The sequence below is a fragment of the Leptopilina heterotoma genome, unplaced genomic scaffold (genome assembly GCF_015476425.1).
Source record: "Leptopilina heterotoma isolate Lh14 unplaced genomic scaffold, ASM1547642v1 Lhet_351, whole genome shotgun sequence".
Lineage (NCBI taxonomy): Eukaryota > Metazoa > Arthropoda > Insecta > Hymenoptera > Figitidae > Leptopilina > Leptopilina heterotoma.
Window position 1 is genome coordinate 503,155 of NW_025111033.1, and position 26,997 is coordinate 530,151.

Consider the following 26,997-nt stretch of genomic DNA (forward strand, 5'->3'; position numbering starts at 1 on the left):
AATAGTATGCCTGCAAAGTCGTATTTTTTATGCTGCCCAGATGGGTGTTGACACCGTCTCACAACTGGTGATATGCTGTGTCTCACACCCAGAAATTGGCGCTATTTTGAAAAAGGAAAATTAAATTATTTTCAACCGTAGATTGGAACAATGCAATATTGCATCACAAAATATAAGGAAAACACTAAAAGAAAATGCATTACATTTACCTTTTCCAATTAATTAACTTGGAAAAAAAGTACTTTGTATTTATTGAAAAAACGCTTTTTAGTCGATTATCACACACAGTGTTGGTATTTAACAAAAACAGTTTATATATCCGCTTCGGCGTACACGAAAAAGTTGGCTCATATAAAAAGAAATGTTTTTATATAAACCAATCGGCTTTTTAATATTGCATGTTAAAAAAAATTGACTGTCTCACAACTGGAGGTGTCTCACAACTGGAGACTCTCCCCTACACAAATCTTAGGTATGCATTATTTCGAGTAATTCCTTGCTTCGCGACACTCATCCTATTGGAAAAGGGGTCTGACAAAATTTTCCTTCCAAACACGGCTCACAAACAGGTAATTTATCTTTCGCATTAAACTCAATATCGAGGGCTCTTCTGTGCCATAATTCAATTTTCGGTGACACTTTATCCTCACTTAGAACAGTAGTTACTTTTTCAGTTTCACAAACAAAATAAAGGCCATTGACTCTATCTGCAATCATCTTTACTTCATTATCCTTGTCGAGAACAATAGCGTTGTTTTTCCGAAAAACGTCAAATCCTCTGTCAGTAATTTTACTGACCAACATCAAATCCATTCGTAGATCAGGGACAATAAGTGTATCCTCAAGCTTGATAGTTTTTTCACTTTTACCATCAGACACAGATAACTTTATAGTTCCTTTGCCAGTCACATCAGTTGAAGCATTACTAGCTAAACTTAATTTTCCCGTGGCACAATTATTTCTGTCTACGAATGTATTTTCTTTACATGACATATGCGAGGTGCATCCAGAATCCAAACACCATCGATTCGTTTGTTCTACACTAAAAGCATTTTTCTGCTGAGGAGTTATCAACTAACATGTCTCAACTGCAACACTTGTTTTTTCTTTCGTCTCTCGATTTAACACAACACAGTCGACTGCTTTATATTCTATTTAAAAAAGGACATGTCACATCTATTTTCTATTCTATATATATAATTTAAAAAAGGACATGTCACATATGTCACGTGTCACATATGTCCGTGTCACTTATGTCACATGTCAGATATGTCACGTATATATAGTTTTGTGTAGAGATCCTAGAAGGAGAGATGAGACACGTTTCCCCTTCCACTAGTCTGGTGCCAAACCGGAATCGGATGTTCATTATATCCCCGCGAAAATTTGAATTATTTTTAAACAACGATTGTTGAAAGTGAGGTTATGTTTATACGTCACACGCGATATTGCATTGCCTGATTGTATTTGCGTCGCTTCGAGTATTTTTCACTCATGAGGCTCATGTGGTAAATATTTTTAAAAAAATGGTGCAGTGTTGTATTTTATACTGTAAAAGTGTTTCGGGTAAAGGCATAATTCTAAAATGTTTCCCGAAAAACGAAATTTTGAAAGACTTGTGGGTAAAAAGTATAAATTGACCAGATTGGGCCCCAACATTGAAATCATGTGTTTGCCAGGTAATTCTCTTTATAATTATAAGGTAAAAGTAATGTAAAAAATATAAATAATCTCACGCAGTAACAGTTTACTTTGAAGTTAAAGAAAAATTACAATTTAAAAGGAACATTTGTTTGGTTAACCTAAAAAAGTTCTCAAAACATGTGTGTAAATATAGCAATAATAAACTAGAATTACAATAAAAACAATGTACAAAAAATAAAAAGATATAAATTAAAATTTAAAGTTTACTTTTAAAAATTTTAGTTGCATTTTACCTCGGATATGTGGGAAACTGTTGACAACATAAAACGTTTAAAAACAGATGCTGTTCCAAGCGAATTTCCAACCTCACCAAAGCGAAAAAGATTATCTGGAGAAATTTTTTGTAGATCAGGAAAAAAGGTAAGTAGCATTCTTTTTATTACAATTGTTTCTTTTACAGAAATATTTACTTAGTGAGAATTATAAAATATGTCAAGTATTTAGTTCCTTTTTAATTCATAAATAAGGCTTCTAAATTTAAATATGTTTTCTTGCAGCAAAGATTGGCGACAAAGATTATTTCTGATAATTCTTCGGAAAATCCAACAATTAAACCTATAATGATTGTTTCTGATGAGCGTTCTGAAAATCCGACAAATGAATCGACAATGATTATTTCTAATTTAGCTTCGACTAGTACAAACCCTGAAAATCTAACAACTCCTGCGATTGAAGTAGAATATGAAGTTGGAAATCAGGTAAAAAGAATTTTGTTTTGACGAAAATTATATTATTTAGTACAATCACCTTTATCTGTAATCAGAGTAATAATTGGATATTTTTATTTTACTTAATAGATAAAGATGAGCCAACAGAAGTCTGAAGAAAATACTGATCCTACACTGATGAAAGAGCAAAATAAATTACCTAAATGTGACGAAGAGAGTGTTCAGAAGTTATTTGCTAAACAGTAACATCAAATTAAATTTTTAAAAAGTCGATTAAATAAAGTTGTAAAAGAAAAAAGAAGATTGGTCTCAGAGAAACACAGCACATACAAAGCAATATTGTTAACTTTATTCACAGAAGATCAAATAAATCACCTGATCAAACAACAAAGAGCTGGGGAGAAATCAAAGGTTACCAAATGGTCAAATACCACAGTTAAAAAAGCTTTACGTTTAAAATTTGCTTGTGGGACTGCAGGATACGAGGAGCTGTTAAAACAAGGATTTCCTTTTCCATCTCGCAGAACGCTAACACGAAAAATAGAACACATTAAATTTAAACCTGGAATTTCCGATGAAATGTTAAAATATTTGGAGTATAAAGTGGCCAATTTTAAAAATGATCGCGACAGAGAATGTTCTATAGCATTAGATGAAATTAGCATATTGGGAGGAAAAATGTTTGATCCTCAAACAAAGGAGAACATAGGAGAAATAACATTTCCACCAAATGCCCAAGGTACAGTAAAGCATGGATTAGTTTACGTTTTAACTGGAATTCATGCACGTTGGAAGTAAGTGATCGGTTACGAATATACTGGTGCTGGGTTCGACGGCTCATTATTGAAACCAATAATTTTCCAGATCATCTCTAAAGCCGAGAACATCGGTTTACGAGTCAACAGCGTCACCTTTGACATGGGACCATGTAATGTTGCCTGTTGGAATTCGTTTGGCATAACAGCTAAAAGAACTGCGGGAATCGAAAATTCGATTCCACATCCACATCCTCGTGGCGATTCCAATCGACGACTTTACTTTTTTGCGGATGTGCCACATGTAATGAAAAATATCGTGCAAGGTATTATTAATAATAAGGTAATTTATTTACCAATTGACATTCAAGAAAAATACAATTTACCGACAAACGTTGTTAACGCCGAACACTTAGTTCAAATGTTAGAAGTTCAGGAAGATTTGGTCTTTACCTTAACCCCCAATTTAAAAAAACAGGATATACTTCTTCCAAGTAATAAATCCTTTCAAAAAATGAAAGTGGGCAGAGCGACGAAAATTTTAAGTTCAGAGGTTAGCGCAGCACTATATTTCATATCTCATGAAAAGTCTCAGCCAGAATTTGAAACTACAGCTTGGTTCGTTGGCTTCATCGCCAAATGGTTTCGACTAATGACATCCAGGAATTTACAATCCGCGATAAGTAAATTTGACATTGTTAAATACGAAGAAACAATTTTCTTTTTGAAAATATGGTTACTCTATGCTACCTGTACCGGTGCATGCTAAGTTCTCCCATGTAACCCAGCTGGTCAATAAAGTAACCATTATTGCTGGGTATTGCTGGGTTATAAGGGTGAACTTAGTACGCGCCTGTACAGGTAGATAAAGTGACCATAATACGCCTGAGTTGTATAAAAAATATAATTTGTTTATTTAAAATTTAACAATAATTTTAGACCTGCTAAAAATACCGATGCCAGCTGCGGGATTGATTTTTTAGGTTAGACAAATCTAAAACTCAAAATTCAAGTTAATTTATCTTCAGTAGGACTGTGCCTATCGCCCGAACTAAAATTTTTAATTTTTATGCAAACATAACAAAATGGCGTCAATTTAAAAAAAATTTTCGAAAATTAAGGTTTTTTTTGGCAGTTTTTCGGTTAAAAAAAATAGTAAAAATTAATATTTTTAAATAATTCTAGTTCCTGCGATACCCACACATGTGACGAAGATTTTTGTAAAAAAATTTTGAGAATCGGTCCAGTACTGCTACCCAAAGTAAAAACCTAGTATGTAAGTTGCATTTGCCGTTAAGACGAAAGTCGTTTACATGGTAAGCGACTATAAATCTTACGGCAAATGCGACTTACTAGGTTTTTACTTTGGGCAGCAGAGTAGTTTCCGAAGAAAACATCCCGCAGCATGGAAAAATGTAGTTTTGAGAAAAACGCGTTTAAAGTTTGTGTTGTATACTTAAATAGCCGTGTACGCGCTCAAATAGTACTTAAAAAAATATTTTGAGGGCTGGGATCTTTCTAAAAATTTTACACCATATTTTTTAACATATTTTACTTTCGAAATCCGTAATAAAAAAATTTTTGCTTTTTTGAAGATGACAAAGTGGTATGAACCTTTAAAGTAAACAATTTCCAACATATTTTAACTAATTAAGTAAAATTAAGTAAACTGTTTGTCAATTTCAAATTATAATAATTTAATAATAACTGAATAAAATAATTAAAACTCAAGAATTATTGACAAATTTCGACCTAAAATGTATTAAAAAATTCAGTTTCTGTTCAAAACTCTTTGTTTTTACCCCGAAATATAATTTTGACAATTTTTATTATAAACCACGTATTGTCAGACATTTTTTAATTATATGACAGGCAGCGGTATAAATGCCTAAGGTAGAATTAGCGTAAATGTAAAAAGTTCCTACAATATATAAGGTTTATTTATAAGTAAATCTTTCAATAATAAATGTTCAACTGATTGTTCATTCGGTCCCAATAATATGGCACTAAGCAAGGAATCACAAAATAATTGAATTCACACTAGGTAAAGTGAAAACTTTTAATTTGACAGATGGCAAGAATCATAAACGAAAAACAGAAGTTTACTTCTCAATCCTCTCTCATTCTGACAGTAAATTGAAAACAGTTGTGAGTCAGCTATCGACCCGGTAAGAAGCGTAGAGTAGAAAAGAATTCAATTTCTAGAAAATATGCTTGAAAACGAGAATTTTGAATTATTCTGAATACGCGAATTTACCTCAGAGTTCTATTTCACGGGAACCATCAAAATTTCAGAAAAATCAATTCTTCTCTATTGCTCTCGTCGATCGGGAGATAGAAAAGAATTCAAATTTTCTATTTTTCCTAATGCGCAAAGTTTTATGGTATTGCAAGTTCTTGAAAAAATTATGAAGTTCTATTCTTGTGAATTGACTGCTAACGATTCTAGGTAGTCAATTCAAAAGAATAGAATGTTCGACGAGTAAATCTGAAATGTTTATTATTCTCAATTGACTGCATCAAATTTCAGAAGCGCATTAAAAGGAATAGAACTTTTGACAAACAATTTGAAAAAACCTAATTTTTCTAATTGTCTGTAAGAGCTTCTCTAGTTATTGTCTTAAAATAAAATGCAGTGACAGTTATGGTTCGCGTCGTGTGAATTTCATTGTAATTTCAGTGCTAAACTATTAAAAGTAAATATTAAAACTAGTGAAAATATGGTTAAAAAACGCAATGTGCTTACGATAAAATATAAAATGATACTGAAAGGAATTTTCATGTATTCAATGTTTAAGTCAAGTTTTGAAACCTAACCTCACTTTCTAGTGGAATCTTGAGTGGCAGTGAGTTAATTCAGAGGAATAGAAATTTCTACTGATTTGCTGTATAGGTACTTTCTCATTCTTTTGAATGCGCGTTTCATATTTTTGTGAAGTCAATTCAGAATAATAGACTTTTCTGAAATTTTGGTCGTTTCCGTGGAATAGAGCTCCGAGGTAAATTCGCCTATTAAGAAGAATACAACTTTTGAATTATTTTCAATTCTTCGCTTCTTACCGGGGAAGTACCTTATGCAGAGTGAGAGGGGATAACACCTGATAGACAGTCAGAACCATGTGATTATGTCCACACCAACATTGCCATCAACAGGACTTATTAATTCTATGTGTTGAATTACACCATCTTGCGTTGAGTGTGCGTGACAATTATTGGTGAGCCATGAAGAAAAACGATGCGCGCGTTCACCTTTCCACCTTGTTGACGCATTTCCAAAATCCCTTTCAAATTTGTCATTTCCTCCCGTCTTCGTCATATCACAGGAAAGACGGAGATTTTACAGAAGAGGACGATGAACATCATTCCTTTTTGCTGCCAAGAAAGATTTGTAAAGGCCAACGCAGAATAGATCTGTATCCGGAACCGCAATCGTAACCGTAAGCGTAAGAATGAGTTAGAGAAGGATAAACAATATACCTATCCTTCTTTAACTCATTCTTACGGTTACGCTTACGATTGCGGTTCCGGTTACAGATCTATTCTGCGTTGGCCTTAAAGCGCACGTGCATTCTCCACGGAATTGCAAACCATTTTCACAGGTCGCGGATGTTTCTGATTCTTTGCGAAAGGGGCCGTTCAAAAAATACGTAACGCTATTTATCGGAAATTTGGACCCCCCCCCTCCCCCATGTAACGCAATGTTGTATACATTAGCGCCATTTTTTCTGCTGACCGTAACAAATAGCTTGACCCCCCCTCCCCCCTAAAGCGTCACGTCTTTTTTGAACGGCCCCAAAGTACCAAGTCTAAGTATATTAGAATCTGAGGCATTTCACGTCAGAAATATCACGATTTGCAAAGGGTATGCCTATTTTCGCAAAACTTCGTAGGATTATAGTTCTATATAAAAGACTTCTTTCCCCCAAATTTTTTCAAAAAAAATTCAAAATTGTTGAAGATACGCCATTTTGAATTTTAATATTAATTTTATAAAATTTTGAATTTCTCGAAATATTGTTTATGGATTTTTATGAAATTTACACATTTTTCAGGTAAAAGTATGTACTTTAAAATGCAAATAAAGTTAATAAAAAAAATTAATTTTTAAATAAAAAAATTAAAAAAACAATTTTTAAACAATTTTTTGTTTATTTACTCCTCTCTGAGAAAAATGTTATTAACATATTTGGATTCCTTATGAATTCACCTTTAATTTCATAAAAAAAAATTGATGGAGACTTAACTGGTTCTGGAGATATTGAATTTTTTGTAAAAAAAAGCGTCGCCGCGCCATAGCACCACACTGCACAAGTCGCGTAGTACGTTACCGCAGTCGTGCATTGCTGCTGTAACTATGACTATTTTTTACAAAAAATTCAATATCTCCGGAACCAGTTGAGTCTCCATCAATTTTTTTTTATGAAATTAAAGGTGAATTCATAAGGAATCCAAATATGTTAATAACATTTTTCTCAGAGAGGAGTAAATAAACAAAAAATTACACTGTAAAAAAATCTGGTGTAAAATAACACGAAACTTGTAATTTCACACATCAAAATTATAGGTTGTACGTAGTAAATTTATTTCGTTCCAAAAGTAGTTTTACTATTTTTAATAATTTTACATTATACGACTATGTAATTTAATAGTTTTGTGTAAATTTACTACGTCCGACGTAGGAAAATTTGATCACTATGTCCGACGTGGTATTTTTACATTGCGTGTATTTCTACACTTTGACGTAATATTACGTCGCACGAACTGTACAATTACATGGCGAATGTAATTTTCTTATTCCTTTAAGATTTTCAAAAAATTTTCAAGTTTTTATAAATAACTCTAAAAAAGTGTATATAATGTACATTTATAGAAAGTATATGCTAATTTATAAGTAAATAATAATATAACAAAAAGTTTTGGGCTATATTTCATAAATACAAAAAGTTAAGACTGAAAATATTATTTCAAAAAATATTTGCAGGTTATGTAGATTACAGTCGGCGTGTAAAAATACCACGTCGGACATAGTGACCAAACTTTCCAACGTCGGACATAGTAAATTTACAGCAGATTTTTTTACAGTGTATTTAAAAAAATTTTTTAAAATTTTTTTATTTAAAAATTAATTTTTTTTTATTAACTTTATTTGCATTTTAAAGTACATACTTTTACCTGAAAAATTTGTAAATTTCATTAAAATCCATAAACAATATTCCGAGATATTCAAAATTTTATAAAATTAATATTAAAATTCAAAATGGCGTATCTTCATCAATTTTGAATTTTTTTTGAAAGAATTTAAGGGAAAGAAGTTTCTTTGATATTATTTATTTGTTTTAAATCAAAATTTGTACAAAGGAGTTCGGTTTACAAAAATTTCCCTATTTTCTATACAATTTTACTTAGATATATCAGCTTCTATGATATCATTAAAAAATTCCATAACTGCTTTTATGTTTGTTGTATTAGGTTTGTCTAGAGCATTTAGCCAGTCATCCTTTATTTCATTTTCTTCCTCGTTTTTACTTATATTTTTTCTAGACTTACAAAACTTAGGGCATTGTGTCATAATATGAAAAAGAAATTCACAATCGTATAGTTTTGTATAACAATAATCGCAGATTTCTCTATTCTTAAAGCTAAAAAAACTATTCCCTACTCTTAACCGAGGTTGGAATTTATTTATCAGCCTCATTTGGGCCATAACTTTATATTTTCTGAGAGGGTTGGACTGCAAGAAGAGGTAACTTTGTACATTTTTTTCATATGAAGTCAAATGGGGATAAAGAGAAAGTGACGATGAAATTCTTACTCTTTCTAAATCCATGTTTTTACATTTTTTATTATATAAGTTGAACCATTTTGCCTTATTCTCTTGTAATGAAGTTAGTGTAAGATTTCTCCACCTCTCTTCCTCCCCGATCTCTATAAATATATCTCTAACTTGGAAAGCCCAGTTAAATTTTTTATCTGATTTTTTAGAATTATTACCCCTTCTTATTTTATCCAATTCTCTCAATCTAAGAAAACATTTTTTCGGGTAACGTTCATCCGACATACTTAATATCTTCTCAATCCAGTTTAATAATTGCTTAAAAACTTGACATGCTAAATGAGTTCTATCCGTTTCAATTCTTATTGCATAGGCAGGAGTGTTGTTCGTGAGATCAAGATTTCTTTTTAAAAAGCTGGTTTGTATTTTTTCAATCGAGTCAAAATAGCGCAATCCCCAAATCATGGCCACATACAATAATACAGAAATTACTAAGCTCTTGAGGAGTTTTTCAACTTGGACAAAAGATTCCAATTTCATCTTATACATTAATGACATTGTGGAGTTTATGGCCAAATTACCTTTTTTTACAAATTCATCTTTCGCTATCGCAAATGTCGCAGAACAAGAAAATGGGACTCCCAAATATGTGTAACTCTTAACTATCTCCACCTCATTGCCTCTGTATTTGAAATTAAGTTTGTTATTTTTGTTGTGATGACCCCCCTTTTTAAAGATTACAATTTTTGTTTTACTCAAATTTATCTCAAGGTCGTTTAGTTTACAATATTCTTCAAGGCAGCGGAGTATTTTTTTCATTTCTATCTGTGTGTCGGCTGGGATTGCAATATCATCGGCAAAGGCCAATAAAAAGATCTCAGTTAAATGATCGATAGGTACCCCTCTTATTCCTTTGAACTTAAGAAATTCCTCAAAGTCGGAAATAAACAAAGAAAACAAAAGTGGACTCAAAACTTCACCCTGCATGGCTCCCTTATTAAGTATTACCGATTCCGATAATCCCTTTTCTGTTTTAACCGAAACATTAGCTTTACTATAAAAATTTTTTATAAGATTAACAATTTTAGAGCCACAGCCAAGTTTGTAAAACTTATTTATTAAAATGTTGTGATTCAATGAAGGAAAGGCTGACTTGAAATCGATAAACAAAACAAATAGTTTTTTGCCATCCATATTTAATCTATTTTGAATTAGTGAATTCAAAGTAAATATATGATCAGTGCATCCTCTCTTTCTTCGAAAACCTGCCTGCCATTCCGGAATTTTACGTAACTCTTCCGCCCACTTAGTTAATCTTTTCGATAATATTTGTGTAAAAACCTTTGTGATACAATTAACTAGGGCTATAGGGCGATAGTTAGTTGCATCACTCAAATCTCCTTTTTTATGAACCATGCTAAAATAAGATTGAGACCATGAATTTGGCATTTTTTCGTCTTTCAATATTTTATTAAAAATTGAATTGAGATATAATATTAAATTAGGAGGCAGGTTTTTCAAGAATTCGTATGAGATACCATCAGGTCCAGGTGACTTTCCATTTTTGCAATGATTTAAACTAGTCAGGGTCTCATTCAGGGTAATTTCAGGGTCCACATAAGAATTATACATAACATCAAAATGAGTAAGAAGATTATTAACTGTACCAAGGGGAGGAAAAAGAGACTTTAAGAATTCTGTCCACATGTTTAATTCAATATTTCCACTAGTATATTTTCGAGTTCTGAAACCATTAACTATTTTCCAAAATTGACTAGAGCCTCTAATCCTGTTTAAAGATTCTATAATGGTTTCATTATAAACCTGTTTTTTAGATAATAGCATTTTATTGTATTCTTTTTTAGCATCGTTATATTTTATTATATCATTCTCTTTAAAGCAAGAAAGTTTACATATCTTAAGTAAGGTTTTTAGACTCTTCTTTTTTTCTCTGCATTCTTTATCGAAGCAGGGCTTAGAAACTCTATATCTTTTTGGTGTGAAGGTGACCATTTCCGATAACACAGCCGAGTCTTTAATAGACTTCATTAAGTTTAGAGTCAGCGTTTCGATAGATCATTTGTCAAGATCAGTATTAACAGGGTATTGAATGTTATTTTTGAACAATTCAGATTTCTCCTCGTTCCATTTAAATAACTGACATTTTTTATTTATATTACAATAGGAGATATTCGAATTATCGGTGATTAACGAGACCACTATTGGGAAATGATCCGATTTTGTTACAATATTCATTATTTTAAAATTGTTAACTAAATGTAATCCAGCTGAATTAACCCAAACCAAATCAATAATAGAACAACTTTTTCCCCTGATAAACGTATATTGTCCCGGTGAGTCATTCTTCATTCTTCCATTCAAAACACACATGCCGAGTTCCTCAAAACATTCCAAGACTAATTTTCCTCTCTTATCTACAACTTTATCTAAAGAATGTCTTTCGCCATTTAATTTAGTATATAATAGTAATTCATCTTCTAAACCATTTAATTCGCCAATTCTGCAATTAAAGTCACCCCCAACTATTATAGGCAAATTTGGAAAACTTAAAGAAATATCATAAATTGTTTGTTTAATAGTTTTTACAAATTTATCTATAACTGAGTTTGGATTATTGTATATTGAACCAATTATTATAAATTTATTTTTACAATTCAATTTAAAAAAAATAAAGTCCTCGGTTAAGCTAATTAATTCTACCTGAAATCTATCTTTATTTGCAGCAATAATAAGTCCTCCTTTTCCATGTCCTTTAGTGTGGTCCTTTTTTGCGTAACTGGAAATCAGGTGTAAGTTTGAAGCCTGCAAGACTCGACCATACATCGCATCCGATGTTGCCCATGTTTCACTCATACAAATCACATCTTTATCCGAAGTACTGTCCAAAATATCGTCTAAATTGTTTAAGCCAAAGACGTTCCAGAAGATAATGCGGTATTGGGATGATTCAGCTGATCCCCCTTCTCCTGTGTTTCCAGAGTAGTATGCTTCTCCATCGTCATTACCTTCATAAAAGGTTTAATAGAGCCCAAATTTTGAGAAGATTTTACTTTTTTCCTTTCTCTGGCAGAACAGGTTTCAAGTTTTTTTTTGTAATTTCTTTTTCTACTTCCCGCGGAATTTACTGATTTAATTGATTCTTCTCCATCAGAAGTGTCAGATTTTTCATTCATTTCAGATATCAACGATCGAATCTCTTCAACTTCATAATATTTACCTTCAAAGAACAGCCTTGTTCCTCTAAGGAATGAGGTTTTACCATTTCCACTCAAAATATTTTGAAATTGCTTTATCTCTTTACGCGTCTGTTGTTGTTCTGGCGTAAAGTCTGGTGAGAAAAATATATTGTGTGTGCGAAGATTCTTAGCATTTTGAAAAATGAGATCTCTGTATTTGATACTTGTAAATTTAATTAAAACAGGTCTCTGTTCACTTTTTTTTCCCAGAAAGAAAATTGATTCAAAGCATTCGTCAGGAATATTAATTGCTGCTTTCTTGAAGATCATTTGAATAGTTAGTAATAAATTGTCTCCTTCAGTTGTAGAGTGTTGAACATTATATAAAATAATATTTTTTGACCTTTCTTTAATTTCCAGAAATTCCATTCTTTTTTCAATAGTCGAAATTTCTTTACTGAATCTAGCAGTTTTTTTCTCCATTACTTGGCACCTAGAGCTACACTTCTTTACATCTTCACGAATTTGATCCTGAGAAACTTTTAGTGATTTAACCTCTTCCGATATATTATCCATTTTATCCATCGACTTTTTCACATCACTTTGCACAGAAAGCATAAGCTCTCTAAGATCCTCATTCGTAGTCATAGTAATAATAATGCACTTTACACCTTTTATGTTTATTGATATTTAACGAAAAAATAACACTATTCCTGTTAAGAGACTAGATTTAAGGATATTATATAGACACTTTTAACTTATCTATTAAAATTTTTCCCTAAAGACTATTCGCAAGTTAACATAAATACAATCTCACGAAGAGCGAAATCAAAACACGTCTGCTCGCTCTGAAGGCTAAAGCCGAACTCCGAAAGAAGTTTCTTATATAGAACTATAATCCCACGAAGTTTTGCGAAAATCGGCATACCCTTTGCAAATCGTGATATTTCTGACGTGAAATGCCTGATGTTGAAGTATAATGCGGGAGAAGAAAATTTAGAAAAAAGTTGTTTAACTTCATAATCAGAAATATTAGTTTGAGAATGATTATTGGGAGTGCTTGCATTCTCACTAAGACCAAAGATAATAAGATTACAAGAACAAGACAAACGATCCTGCATTTCTGTCATGCAATCGCGAGTCAAAGATTGTACATTTAATTTTTGTAAAGTACCTTCTACAGCAGAAATTCTCTTAGTGTGGTCAGTGACAGCATCTACCTTTGCTGACAATTCGGTAATGGATGTTGACAGTGATGAAAAGTTTGCTACCATTTTTTGCGTCGCGTTTTGTAACTAGGCCATGAGTGCAAATAAAGCGAACATATATCTCCATCTCTCTCACACTCACGGTCTAGTTACAAAACGCAACGCAAAACGCTGCCATGAGACTCCAGCCTCAGGCTGGAGTCCCATGGCAGCGTTTTGCGTTGCGTTGTAATAAGAGAGAATGCAGCAAACGTATATTTGCGTTTTTTTCTCTCCCATTACGACGCAACGCAAAACGCTGTCATGGGACTCCACCCTTACTTAGCATTGTTACGTTATGTTTACGTTCCGTTCAAGAGTTCTATTGTGGACTCAACATTATTACTATCGAAATGTTACTTAACAGTTACAGAACATGTTTGCTGTGGTTATTAAATATTTTAATTGTAACAAAGACTTAGAATATCAATGATTTATATTGACAGTTGTTACTTTTTTGGATTTTTATTAAAAAAATTGTAAACATATACAGCCTACAATTTTTTGCTTCTAAGTTCCCTTTCTTCAAATCGCGTTACATATAATTAATAAAAATGTAAAACATAATTTTTAATTTTTAAATAATAAACTATAAAAATATATTATCATTATATTCACGATAGTAAAATTGAATATATATTGGTAGTTCTACAAACGAAGGACGAAAATGAAGAAAATTTTGGCACAATATTTTTCTTACGTTCGGGTTTTAAAAAGTAGGTTAAATTCAAGTTAAAAGTATTACCTAAAAATGGCCAGTCAAAAAAATAAAAATTGTAAATTGCTTCCTCATAAAGGAAGCTTTGTATTAGCAAAATTTTGGATTGTCATTTTTTGACATATTTATAAATTTTTTTAATATGCCTAACACTTTAGTACTTTATATATGAACAGGAACTCTCCGTATAAATAAAGTGACCATACGTCCCGGATTTTATCCCTTTGTCCCGCAAAGGCTAGCGTCCCGCAAAACGTCCCGCATTTAACATGAAATGTCCTGCATATCCCGGAAAATAGTTAAGAATATCCTGCCTCTACAGGTTAGCACAGTAACGTATAAGAGTGAGAGAGGTAGACTTCGTGATATTTTAAGAAAAATTCAATTGTCAGAAGAATATGTGATTTAATGTTACAAAATAAGCATAATATAAATATGTAAATGCCATAAGACGCGCGCTGTCTCAATTCCCCTCCAATTTACTTCTACAAATTCCCTGTTCCTTTTTTCTTGTGGCAAATGACCTTTTTTTTACTAAATGATATAAATAAGAGGACGTCCCGCATTGACACTATTTCCATATGGTCACTTTACGTATAAATGTTCTAAATAAATAAAAACAAATTTCGACGTATTTTGACCTCCGAAGTCCAAAAAACGGATTTTAAAAATTTGTCCCGATGTGTGTGTGTGTGTACTAACATTACATTTGCCTCAATATCTCAGAACGAGAAAAAGCTAAAGGCCTCAATTTTTTTTTAAATTGTAGGTCTCCCCGGGAGACATAAAATGAGAGTATTTTCAGCCCGATTCATGAAGTTTAACTATTTTTTTTTGCATTTTTAATTTTTCAAAAAAACGTTTTTTGACCATAACTTTAAAAAAATGTTAGGACACCTATAAATTTTTTTCTTTAGTTTTGTAGAGTTTTTTCAGATGCATCTTTTGAGCCATCACCGAACATTTTTTGTCCATATTATCCGTAGATATTAAACTTTTAAAAATCTAAATTTTTGGAAAATAAGACTTTTTTAAAAATTTTGTTAAAAAATGTAAAAGTAACTTTTAAAGTATCATTTCCAACTTGTAGAGCATTAAAAAACGCTTCGATAGACCTATTTGTCAACTTGATTCGACCAGAAATTACGAAATTATTGGTATTTTAAAAATAAAAAAAAATTGTCGAAAATAACATTTAAAAAATTTTTTTATTTAAGAGTTTTTCTTTAACTATTACTTAACAAATTATTTGTTTTTAATCCATATTACTTATAACAAAAGAAATATAAACAATTATAAAATAACAATAAAAAAATAATTATTTTTTAATGAAATTGGCTGAATACCAATTAACGAAAATATAAAACATTTTATATTATTTATTTCTATTATTATTATCTCTATGAGGAAGCAAAGTGTTCATGAAATGAACACAACGAGATTTATGAAAAAATCGTACTTTTTCATCTTAAGCACATGTGTATTCTGTCAGAAAGTGCCAGGAAACTGAGAACCAGGAAAATGAGAATTTGGTCATTTTTCGTCTAAAAAATTGAAAAACAAGGCTTAATAACAAAATTTGGAATACTGGTCAACACAGATTAAGGTTCTACGACACCTAGAACAACAAAGTACAAAATCTTCGTTAATTTAACTGCAAGTTAAGTAAAATGCAAGTGATATCATATTTAGTTAACCTTTACTAAGCACCGTGAAAAATGGGGAATTAATCTTAATGAAAATTCTTAATAATTTTAACGTTTTTTATGATGCCAGGAAACTGAGAATTAATTCGATGGACAAAATTCAAGATAATATTTTTTAAATAAAATATAAAGTACACTGAAAAGAATAATAGGCAGAATGAGCTTTTTACTAAGGCAATTTTTGCCTAAGTACAAAAGCAATTCACGAACAGCAATTGTTTCCTTAGAAAAAAGGCAATTTTTGCCTTAGTTAATAAGGTTAAAATCACATAGCAAATTTTTATTAAAATATTTAGAAAATACGATATCAAATAATTATGTTTTACCTTTTTACTAATTATATTTACAATTCGAGTGAAAAGGAACTTTTATTTTTATTATTATATTAATAATATATTACTTTAATGAAATAAAGAAAATAATAGAACTACGTTATCAATTTTAATAACAGTTATGCATGTGTGAACTTTATAATTAAACAGGTCTATTTTTATGCGTAAACAATTTTATTAAACAAATGAAATTAGTACCTTTAAATATTTCAAGAAAATTTCCTTGATTCCATTCAAGTAGTAAATTTCTTCCTTTGGTATCCATTATTTTAATAAATTATAAAATTCGATTTGACATCTATAAACAATTTACTTGATAAATGACAAGAATTTGTTACTTTATTAACTAAGGCAAAAATTGCTTTTTTTAAAGAAACAATTGCTTTGCGTGTATTGCTTTTGTACTAAGGCAAAATTACTTTAGTAAAAAGCACATTCTGCCTATAATTTTTTTCAGTGTACAGCTTTTTACATATTTCATTTACTGGTAAAATATTAATATCAGAAAATCCTGCAGCAACATGAATGCCTAATTCCTAAGAATTTCCAGGGTAATTTGGAAAACACTATAATCCTGAAAATGTTTTTCCAACAATTGCAGGTTTACCAACTTTAATTGTTGTGTGTTCAATAAATATTATACTGTCATCGTTCATGTCGCAACAATTGTCGGAATGTTTTTCTAAAAGTTTAAAATCTCGAAAGTGGATTCTTCGGAATGCTCTTGAACAATTGAAAGGTAAATCAACTTTATAAGGATGAACAAATTCAGGATATTTTTGAATCGCACTTGTTTCTGGATACAGTGAGTTTGAAAAGTAAGATCTTACAACAAATAATTGTGGTAATGGATTTTTCGGCCTACATATCATTTTTAGCAAGGTTTGCATATAGTTATCGAATGGATAAGCCGTTACGCTATCGAGAATTCCGTGCAGTAATGCCTACTCAATAGGGTGTATCGAAAAACCATTTTTTCGATATTGACATCAGCTCGTACTGGAAAATGTGCTACTAGTATACGTGTTAAACGGTGTAAAATATGATTTCTCTGCGACTTGATCTTCAGGGTTCACATTGTCCTTGAAAATTAAAAAAAATGCAAAATTAGCATAATATAGGAAATCTGCAATACGTCGATGAAGAGGCCCCTGCAGGTATACGATGGCACTAAAGGTAAGTCTGAACAACTATTAATGCCTGGTAACCATTTAGAAGTATCCCAACCCGCGTTAAATAACATAATAAATTATCAAAATCAGCCTAAAATTTGCTTGAGTGTGGCTCTCAGCTTTCTTCCACTGAAGATTTTTCTAACACTTCAGTCTGACCTGGAAAATGTCTCTGGTTCAACTGTTTTTTCAGCCTATGCAATATCGCTGTTCTATTGTTTTCTTTTTAACAATTTTCTAAATCATTTAAAGAATATTTAGCACATTTCCTTTGTGACATTTAAAGATATTTTAACTATAGATGTATGATATTCAACTTTCCTTGTAAGGAAAGTAATATTGATGTTCAATTGTTAGCTTTTAAACTGTTTTATAAAGCAAGCAATAAATGCTTTGTTTAATTGTTTTCTTTTCAACTGTTTTCTAAAGCAAGCAATGAATGCTTAGTTCAATTGTTTTCTTTTCAACTGTTTTCTGAAGCAATTAAAGAATGTTTAGCACATTTCCTTTATGACATTTAAAGACATACAGTACCGGCCAAAATTGTCAGTCCACCCATTTTTGAATGAATGAAAAAATTTTTTAACATAAAATTCATGAAAACTAAATTTTTTTTTGGTTTATATTTTGAAAGACGATAAAATTTTGAAAAGAATAAGACCTCACAGAAGTCATTTGTCAAATATTTTTTCAAGATATTCTTAAAAAATTAATTAAATTAACATTATCATTAATGTAAAATCATGTGTTGAAGTGCTGTATAACCATTTATGTTAATTCCCAAATCCCCAGTGAAGGAACCTAACAGCACTCGAATGTGATCAACTGGATAATCCCTCTTTATTAAATAATCTAATGCACTAATAATCATCGATCAAATCGTCATCGTTTTCCATTAGGAAATCATTGATTTTATTGATATCTCCTTTCTCAACTAACTTTTTTAGAAAAAAAAATATTCGAAAGATTATTATTTAATTCGAGCATGTTTTTTGACAAATGCATTGGATTAGTCGACTTTAAATGGTTTTTGGTTGAGAATAATCGTCCGTTTATAACACAGGATCACAAAATTTTTTTAACCCTTGGGCAGGCAAGCTAAAAAAATCACGTAGGCGGGCAAGCGGGGTCCATTGGACCCCGCTTTAAAAAGGCTTTAGGGGTTATACCTGTTTGGCATTTTTTATTTTTCGATTTTTTCTTTATTGGCTTAAACTATACTATAACATCCCTAGATTAATAATCTATAACGTCCTTGCATGAAAACAACTTGAAAATTATTTTTTCTGAAAAAATTCCGAATTGTAAAAATAGAAAATTTTAATTTCAAATGCATTTTTTTATAACAATGTTTTTTTTATTGGCTTAAAATATACTGTGACATTCCTATATTGATAATCAAAAACGTCCTTGCATAAAAACAATTTGTATGTGTTATTAAATTTAATTTTTCTGGATCAATTCCGAAGCGTCAAAATAGAACATTTTAACTTCAAATGCGTCTTACTCGAAACCATGTTTTGTAAATTGGCGTGCAGTAGAACTTGAAAAGTTTTCGTTCGATTGGCCTAAAAATTTAACTGTAGCTTCTTAGATAGATTATCTAGTGAAGTACACACGATTTTTCAAATTGATGAACAGGATTTTTTATCAATAATTAAAGTCGATTTTTTTGGTGAATAATACGATTTTTTTTCCAAGTCTCACAATTCATTCAAAAAAATTTTAAAATTATAATAATGTGTACTTTACTAGATAATCTTATGTAGGGTAATGTCACCTTGAGTGGACTAACACTTTGAGTGGACCACCGGAGCTTTTAAATTATCTGACAGCGGAAACGTGAAATAAATAGTGCGAATACCAGCACCGCACTTAGAAACCGTAAGAAATTAAGTTCCGCGATAAACATATACGTTACCGTTTGATGTAACGCGTTTTTAAGATCACAAACCAAAAAAGTCGCTCTTACAATAAGTAAAGTGATTCAGAAGTGTAAAAGTATACTATCAAATTTAAGTTTTAAAAGGTTACTTATTTTTCTCCCTACTACTTTGAACATTTAATTTAATTGTCTTAGTTTAATTAAGTGATAAATTTGACTCAATAAAAAATTGTGGTGGCTGCCATAAAAAGTTGCATGTCACCATGAGTGGACTACCTGTTTTTTCCATTTTTAAAGTCAGTTTACTATTTTTTGGATATAAATTGACAATAAATTGTCACATTTTTTTCATTCCTTAAAAATTAGCTTTTTTTTAAAGTCAATTTTTTCTTCCAAATAAAAAAAATCAAAGCTATTATGGTATAAACACTTATCTAGGGATCTAAACTGAAGCTTGGAATAGAAACCTCCGATTAATTTGCTTTCATATAGAATTTTTTCGAAAAAAGGCTTAGGCGGTCCACTCAAGGTAACATTACCTTAGTTTATGAAAAAAAATGTTTTAATTTCAAAAGCAAGCCGATGTTGCCAACAATGACCGACCCGTCATGTAACCGAATTGTCATTTAATCAATCTGTCATTTGACCGACTTGTCATGTAACCGAATTGTCATTTAACCGACCCGTCATGTAACAGAATTGTCATTTAATCGACCTGTCATGTAACAGAATTGTCATTGGACCGACTCGCCATTTAACAGACGTGTCATGTAACCGAATTGTCATTTAACCGACCTGTCATTTGACCGACTTGTCATGTAACTGAATTGTCATTTAACCGACCTGTCATTTAAACGACCCGTCATGTAACCAAATTGACATTCGACCGACCCGTCATGTAACAGAATTGTCATTTATCCGACCAGTCATTTAACCGACCCGTCATGTAACCGACCTGTCATTTAACCGACCCGTCATGTAACCGAATTGTCATTTAACCGACCTGTCATATAACAGAATTGTCATTTAACCGACCTGTCATGTAACAGAATTGTCATTTATCCGACCTGTCATTTGACAGTTTCGTAACAGTTATGTAACAATTAGAGAACAATGTAACAAGACAAAAATTATCACTCTGTGATATAATGAATATATCACAGTTATATAATAGTTATTTGAAAAAATTATGTAACCATTATATCACCATTCAGTAACAGTGTTATATAATAGTGTTACTATCTTATTATGTAGTGGTTACATAACAATATTGTCTCAGTGAGACATAACAATGTGCTTTATTTGTTATGTAACAGTTACGTAACGTGTTTGCTGGGTTAAAAATAAAATGTAAAAATAATTGTTAAGCGGAATTTTCTTCTCACTCTGAGATTTTATTTTTTTCGGTGAATATATTAAGAAACATGCTACAATTTATTTAAAAATTAAATTATATGTACTTTTCCTTTAAAAAATATTAAATTGTTTTTTCTTTTCTTTCTGAAAATATATAAAAATGTCATCTTTGTGTTCTCGAATTCGAGATTTTCGAGTTTTACGAGTTTCATTCTTCGACTTTCTCGAACTGTTTTTTTAGAGAAAGGATATAAATTTAATACGTACACGGAGAGAAAAATCAAGCGTTTGTAGTATGGACAGTTAAGCTTATTTCGTAAAAGAATGCACATGCGCAATATGCGTAAAACTTCTGCTGTATTTGTATAAATTTCTACGTTATCAGCATAAAAGTTCTACCTGTAACGCATGGGACGTCAGTATACTACGATTGCAAGAGATCCATGCTTTTTTAGTATATGTTTCATGCAACTGAGGTATAAAAACATGCCTCTTTAGCAGGACGTTCATACAAAATTAGCATAGGAAGTCTCCATACTACAAACGCTTGATTTTTCTCTCCGTGTACAATATAAAAATTCTTAGACAGAAAAGTTTGTTATTTTCAAATCAAATCAAATAGTAATCAAACAAGGTTATATCAAAGTTATGTTTATTTACACGTTAAGGAGAGAGAGAATTAAAACATAAACTTTACGAATAAAAGGATTTATTACAATTAAACATTTCACAAAAGGTAAGATCAACATAAAAACGAGACGCTACTCTTACCACGCATTCTCATGCGAAACTCTGCCCTCCCTTCCGTCGCAAAACCCCTCGTATATTTTTGGGCAAGCCCTCTCGCGGTACAAATTTTAATTATTTTGAAATATAAATTGTTGGTATTCCAAACATCCTCCCACCTTGAGTATATGACTCAATTATTACATTTCAATTTTTGAAAAACCGTGGTTTTTTAACAATTCTACCACAGCGAGTTTTAAGTTCTGTTTCTTTCGATGTCGTAGCTTTACAATCTTTCGCGATTACAATAGGCTCACTTCCAGGTTCGTCCGACATTTTATTACGTATTATCGTAGCTTCGTTTTCGCAGGAGTAGCTTAACTCTAATGGATATAAACGCTGCACAGGACGTTTGATAACGCCATTTTTTGTCCTTAAATAGGCAACGCGTTCCGTGCCATCTCTACCTTCAATTAGTCTTTCGATTCGAGCCAGAGGCCAATCAATTCGCTTGTGAATATCATCTCCTACGAGTACAATGTCGCCGGTTTTTATCTTTCGATTTTCTTTAAAATTAAACTTGGAAACTAATTGACTTAAGTATTCCTTACGGAATCTATTTCGCAAATGTTCCATAATTTCTTGCTTACGCTTAAATCTACCATTCAAATCGACTTTATTAATTATATCTAGATCAGGCATCTCACTTTGTCGAAGATCATGCAAAAACTTTGCAGGCGTTAGAGGCTTTAGATCGTCTGGTTCCTCTGATACATAGGTTAAAGGTCTCGAATTTAACGTCAATTCTGCCGTCCAGAGGAAAAAGATACATAAGCGACATTTTTGAAAAAATTGAGTTTTTGGTATCATTGGATTCATAAAAAAAGCTGCATTTAACTGTGTAAAAAAGAATTATAAAATTTAATTATTTATTGTAAAAAAAGATTGTTTAAAAATGACAAAAATGGAAAAAGTGACGAAATACAGAGTTAAAAGATACATAAAACACTTTGTGGGTTCATATTTTGGTAAACGACGCTGCATACGTCACCAACTTACAGGACAAAATAATACACAAAGTCGCTTATGTATCTTCTTACTCGGTAAAGGAGCCTGAGAGTAAGCTGACTTTACAGACTAAAAGAAGCGACTGTTTTTCGACTGTCTTTATGTATCTTTTTCCTCTGTAAAATGGTCTGACAGTGAGTCGAGTTTACAGAAGAAGAAAAGCGATAATTTTACTACACAGGCTTAGTTCTTTTACATTATGTCGCTTATGTATCTTTTTCCTCTGCACGGCACCGCTCAGCTCGAGTAAGTTTACCGAGAAATAGACATAAGCGACTTTGTGCTTTTATTCGTCTGTATTTATCACTACTAGAAACCCGTATGTCCAGTTTACAATAGAAATTGTTTAAAAAATTAATTTTTTCTTACATAATAAGAAGCAGAATATTTTTTTATTAAATATTAATCAAAAATTTTTTTAAAAAAGTTAATTTCAATTATAGTTCCGGAGGCAAAAAGTTTTCTTTGATTTTCTCGGATTGATGGTAATGTCGCTTATGTATCTTTTTCTTTTGGAGGGCAGAATTCGCAGTCACATAGAACGGTATACATCTCTTCAAATGTAAGAGATGCTTTTCCTAAAACTTTGCGAAGAATAACTTTCATCATTCCAATTAATCGCTCGCACCAACCTCCCCACCATGAGGCAGTTGGTGGGTTAAATCGCCAATCTATTTGCCGAGCCTGACTGTAATTGGCGATGACATCCCAATTTAAATCTTCAAAAGCATTTTCGGCGCCAACAAAATTGGTTCCGTTGTCGCTGTAAACTATAGAGGGTCTACCTCGACGTCCAATAAATCTACGCAAACTCTCTAAAAAATTATTCGTGGACAAAGAGGTCACCAATTCGAGATGAACTGCTCGATAAATAGCACATGTATACAGACAAATCCACGCTTTCGTTTGTCCACGCAAGTACACCGGGCCCGCAAAATCAACCCCAATCACTTCAAATACAGCAGCATCCTTGACACGATGAACAGGTAAAGGTGGTGGATTTACACTTAAAGGTTTCGAATTATATCTATTACAAACAACGCATTTCTTTATAACAGAGCGAACAGTTTTACGCGATGACAAAATCCAAAATTTTTCACGAATTTGACACATGACTGTCTGCACTCCCGCGTGACCCATGTTCTCGTGGGTCTCTCGTATGAGCAACTTGACCACTTGATTGCTTGAATCCAGTACGATTGGACACAAGAAACCAAAACTATCGTCACGCTCTAAAATCCTGGTTTTTAGACGAATTAAACCATCAGAATGAACGAAAGTTGATAAAGTAGACAATTTTTCTTTATTTTCTCGAAAAAACATCTTGTTTTGTAAGACTTTTAAAAATTGTGTTTCAGTATTTTGGATCTCTTTAAATGTCAACTTTTTTCCGTTTGTCAACTCGCCGCTAATTTTATAATTTTTAAACTTTAACATTATAGCAAAAAATCTAATCATTTGATTATACGACGAAAACTTGTCTACTATGTCGAAATTTACTTCGTCGTTTACATTTAGGATCGTAAGTTCAGCCGATCTCCGCATCTCTGCACCAACCTCATCCTCGTTAACTTTTTCTCTTAAACAAGGCCAGTTAGATTCCTCGCGGCGCAACCAATCAGGTCCCTCCCACCAACGCGAGTTCAACAACTGTTTTGCCTGACACCCGCATGATGGCCAATCAGCAGGATTTAACTCACCTGGTACGTATTTCCAGGTTGCCAATGAAGTAATGAGTCTGATTTCCTTCACTCTATTCAAATACAAACACGGCCCACTGAATATCCCTCTTCACCCACGCCAAAACGGTTGTCGAATCTGTCCATAAATATACGGGGACGTGAGAATAATCGAGAGCGTCCACGATCTCTTTGGTTTGACGAGCTCCTATAGACCCAGCCAATAGTTCTAAACGCGGAATTGACATGCCATCCGGAGCAACTCGTGTTTTCGCACCAAGAAAGACTAAATTCACGGTCTCTTCATTTTTTACGCGTAAAAAAGTTACTGCCGCATAAGCCGATTTGCTGGCATCACAAAAAGTGTGAATAGAAAATTCACCTGAGACAAACTTTCGCTTTATCTCAATTTTTCCTAAATACGGCAATTGTTCTTTCCAAATTAAAAAGGCTTTCTGTGTATCTTTATCTACAGGATGGTCCTAATCAATTTTTTGCTTCCATAGATTTTTTAACATTAGTTTTGGTAATAGAGTTACGGGCGAAGTGAAACCGATTGGATCAAAGACTTTGTGCGCGGCTGACAAAATAGAGCGTTTGGTGACTACCGTATTACTATCATCTTTTATTAAAGCCGGATTGACTGCAATCGTATCACGCATTTTATTAAACAAAAGACCGAGTACTAACGTCGATTCCTTACCCGAAGCATCACGTGTATGTTCCCATTCTCTAAGATCAAAACTTCCGAGCGCCATCATTTTTTTCGCTGACGTTATAAAACTTTGCAATTCCTCCTCCGACTCCACACTGGTTGTGCAATTATCGACGTAAAAGGATTTCGATAATTTTTCGATGATTTCGCGAGACCATAATCCTTTACTGTCTTTCGCTGCTTGTAATAAATTTGAAAAATGTAATTTTAAAACAGCACCCAATAAAAAAGGACTATACTTTAGACCGAACACTACACGTTTATGTCGAAAAATTTGTAGCTTTTCGTCAATCACCCAAAGAAACCTTAAATAATCGCGATCCTTATCATTCACCCCAATCTGCAAGAATGCCTTACGAATGTCAGCCAAAACAGCAATTTCGTGTTCCCGAAATTTCAGCAACGAAGCGGGTATCAACTCTATTAAGTTTGGTCCTTTTTCCAAACATTGATTCAAGGAAGGAAAACCCGACAAGTATGCCGAAGCATCAAATACTGGCCGTATATTTGTCGTGCTTTCCTCCTTGACAACTGGACGATGAGGCAAGTAGTGACATGCGGGGCTCGACTTTTCCATTACTGGTTCAATAATACCTTCATCTCGCTTTAACTTTTCTACCGTATTCTTTAATCTCTTTTCAAACAACTCAAAATTCTGAGAAATAGGAGCGTGGTCATCCACCCACGGTAAATCAACCGAGTATCTTTTATCACTGTAAACAACTGATTTCAAAACGTTATCTTCAACACTTTGTTCTTTTATTGATTGATTTGCTTTTTCAGTTGGATCCTTAATACCCAAAACATCGAGACTCCACAGATCGGAAATCTTTGCATCTTTTACAAACATTGCCATGGCAACAATGGCTGCATCTGTTCGTTCAGTCGCAGGATTTTTCCCCATGAGAGCCCATCCTAATTTAGTCTCAAACGCAACAAGACCATTGCTTAATTCAAATTTGTTCCCTGTCATGAGTTTACCGGCAACATCTGCACCTATTAATACATCGATAGAATTGTCAAAATTTCCGTGTTCCCGGGCTAAATCAGAAAGTAAAATATTATTTTTCTCTAATTCCTCTAAAAAATTATTTTTCTTTACAGAAGGAATATTATCACAAATAATTTTTTGATCCATAACCTCGAAATTACATGCGTACTGATTATCGTGACTTTTCATTCGAATCAAAAAAACGTTATGTTTCTGACTATCCGTGTTAAACCCGCCAAACAGAGAATGCGTCACTTCTTTACTCGAGATGGGATTATAACCTAAAAACTCAGCCACGTCTGTGCGAATGTACGATCTATGCGAGCCACTGTCAATGATCACTCGAGCTTCTTTTTCTTTAAAGTCGGAATACAAAATAACGCGCATTGTTTGCATATATACATCGGGCGAGTGAGAAAAACTAGCAAGGTTCTGTTCTTTAGTTATATTTACCGTCTCCCCCCTTTTACTTGATTTCGATACATCCGCGCTATAAGAATCCCCTTGACAAACGAGAACTGAATGATGCTTACCGCATTTTGAACAATTTATTCGTACTCTACATTTTCGCGCTGTATGACCAACCTTTAAGCATTTAAAACAGCAATTGTTATCGCGAATCATACTTTTAATTACCTCACACGAAAACGTTTTGGCTTTTTCGCAAGCCGCATTATCGTGATTATTATTACAAAAAATACATTTCCTACGTTTTTCCTCGTTCGCCAGTAGAACGCTGCCTGTTGACACTTCTGGTGCTGACGTCCTGCTTCTCGACTCCTCCTTCGTTGGCTTCTTTTTCCCTGCGTCGACGTTAATGGAAAAGCCGTGCATGGCCATGTTTATTCTTTCCTCACTTTCCACTTCGATTCTCAAAAACTGGAGAAGCCTTGAAAGTCGATCCGTCCTCTCCTCTCCATCGACTGGATTTTCACTATTTGTTTCACTCCGCTGCCAGGTTCTTAAAATTTCCTCAGGTAGTGAGGATTCTACCAGGGGGTAAAGCATGGTTGCACAATTGTTCGTCGTAACGCCTAGAGTCTCCAATGCCCGAATATGTGCCGAAAGTCGGGTAGCCGCCCACGATGCTTTCCGCTTTAGAACCACTTTCCATAGATTGCTTTAAGTATTCTAATTTATCCTCATTTGCGATGGCTTTGCCCTCATGAATTACTGCGGCCGTAATTTCTTCTACAGTCGCCTCGGTTTCAAGAATCATTTCAACGTATCTGTTACTCGACGAATCGAGTTCTGAAAATCGCAACTCAAGTAATTGTAACGCAACGTGACGATCGGCCAACGAAA

At 32.7% G+C, this 26,997-nt stretch overlaps 2 protein-coding genes across 2 annotated transcripts; both read right to left on the reverse strand.

Annotated features, from left to right (window-relative positions):
* Positions 1-22,802: 22,802 nt before the first annotated feature.
* LOC122505290 lies at positions 22,803-23,630 on the reverse strand. The gene has a single exon (XM_043616800.1). The coding sequence runs from the start codon at positions 23,628-23,630 to the stop codon at positions 22,803-22,805; it is 828 nt and encodes a 275-aa protein (XP_043472735.1).
* A 430-nt stretch (positions 23,631-24,060) lies between these two features.
* LOC122505291 lies at positions 24,061-26,532 on the reverse strand. The gene is made up of 4 exons (XM_043616801.1): positions 26,329-26,532; positions 25,854-26,277; positions 24,526-25,742; positions 24,061-24,468 (listed from the first exon to the last, which is right to left on the reverse strand). Exons 1-4 carry the CDS (start codon positions 26,530-26,532, stop codon positions 24,061-24,063), a joined length of 2,253 nt encoding a protein of 750 aa, XP_043472736.1.
* Positions 26,533-26,997: the final 465 nt, after the last annotated feature.